The 273-nt window shown below is 70.7% G+C and overlaps 1 protein-coding gene across 1 annotated transcript in view; it reads left to right on the forward strand.

The window, feature by feature from the left end:
* Positions 1-273, forward strand: part of BAHCC1 (BAH domain and coiled-coil containing 1) — a 25,395-nt gene that overhangs the window by 17,303 nt on the left and 7,819 nt on the right. Inside the window, exon 2 of the mRNA XM_017730732.1 lies at positions 3-118. Coding sequence (XP_017586221.1) covers positions 3-118 — 116 coding nt within the window. The remainder of the gene's footprint in view (positions 1-2; positions 119-273) is intronic.

Genomic DNA, 273 nt, shown 5'->3' on the forward strand with positions numbered 1-273 from the left:
AGCCTGGGCTCGGGGGGGCCCAGCCACCCTGCCGGCCCCGCCGCCTCCCCCCCAGAACCGGCCTTCTGTGGGCCCCACTCCGGCACCTCCCAGATCTGGTTCTCCCACTCCCACGAAGGTGAGTGGGCACCGGGGTGGGGATGGGCTGTGGGTCCAGGGTGGCTGGAGGCAGTCATGGCTCTGCCCAGTGCCAGTGGTCACGTCCTACCAGTGCCCACATGCACGGGATCCAGACCCCCTGGGTCAGTGGCTGCTGGGTGATGGGGGTGGGGA

The sequence above is a fragment of the Corvus brachyrhynchos genome, unplaced genomic scaffold, assembly GCF_000691975.1.
Source record: "Corvus brachyrhynchos isolate BGI_N302 unplaced genomic scaffold, ASM69197v1 scaffold340, whole genome shotgun sequence".
NCBI lineage: Eukaryota > Metazoa > Chordata > Aves > Passeriformes > Corvidae > Corvus > Corvus brachyrhynchos.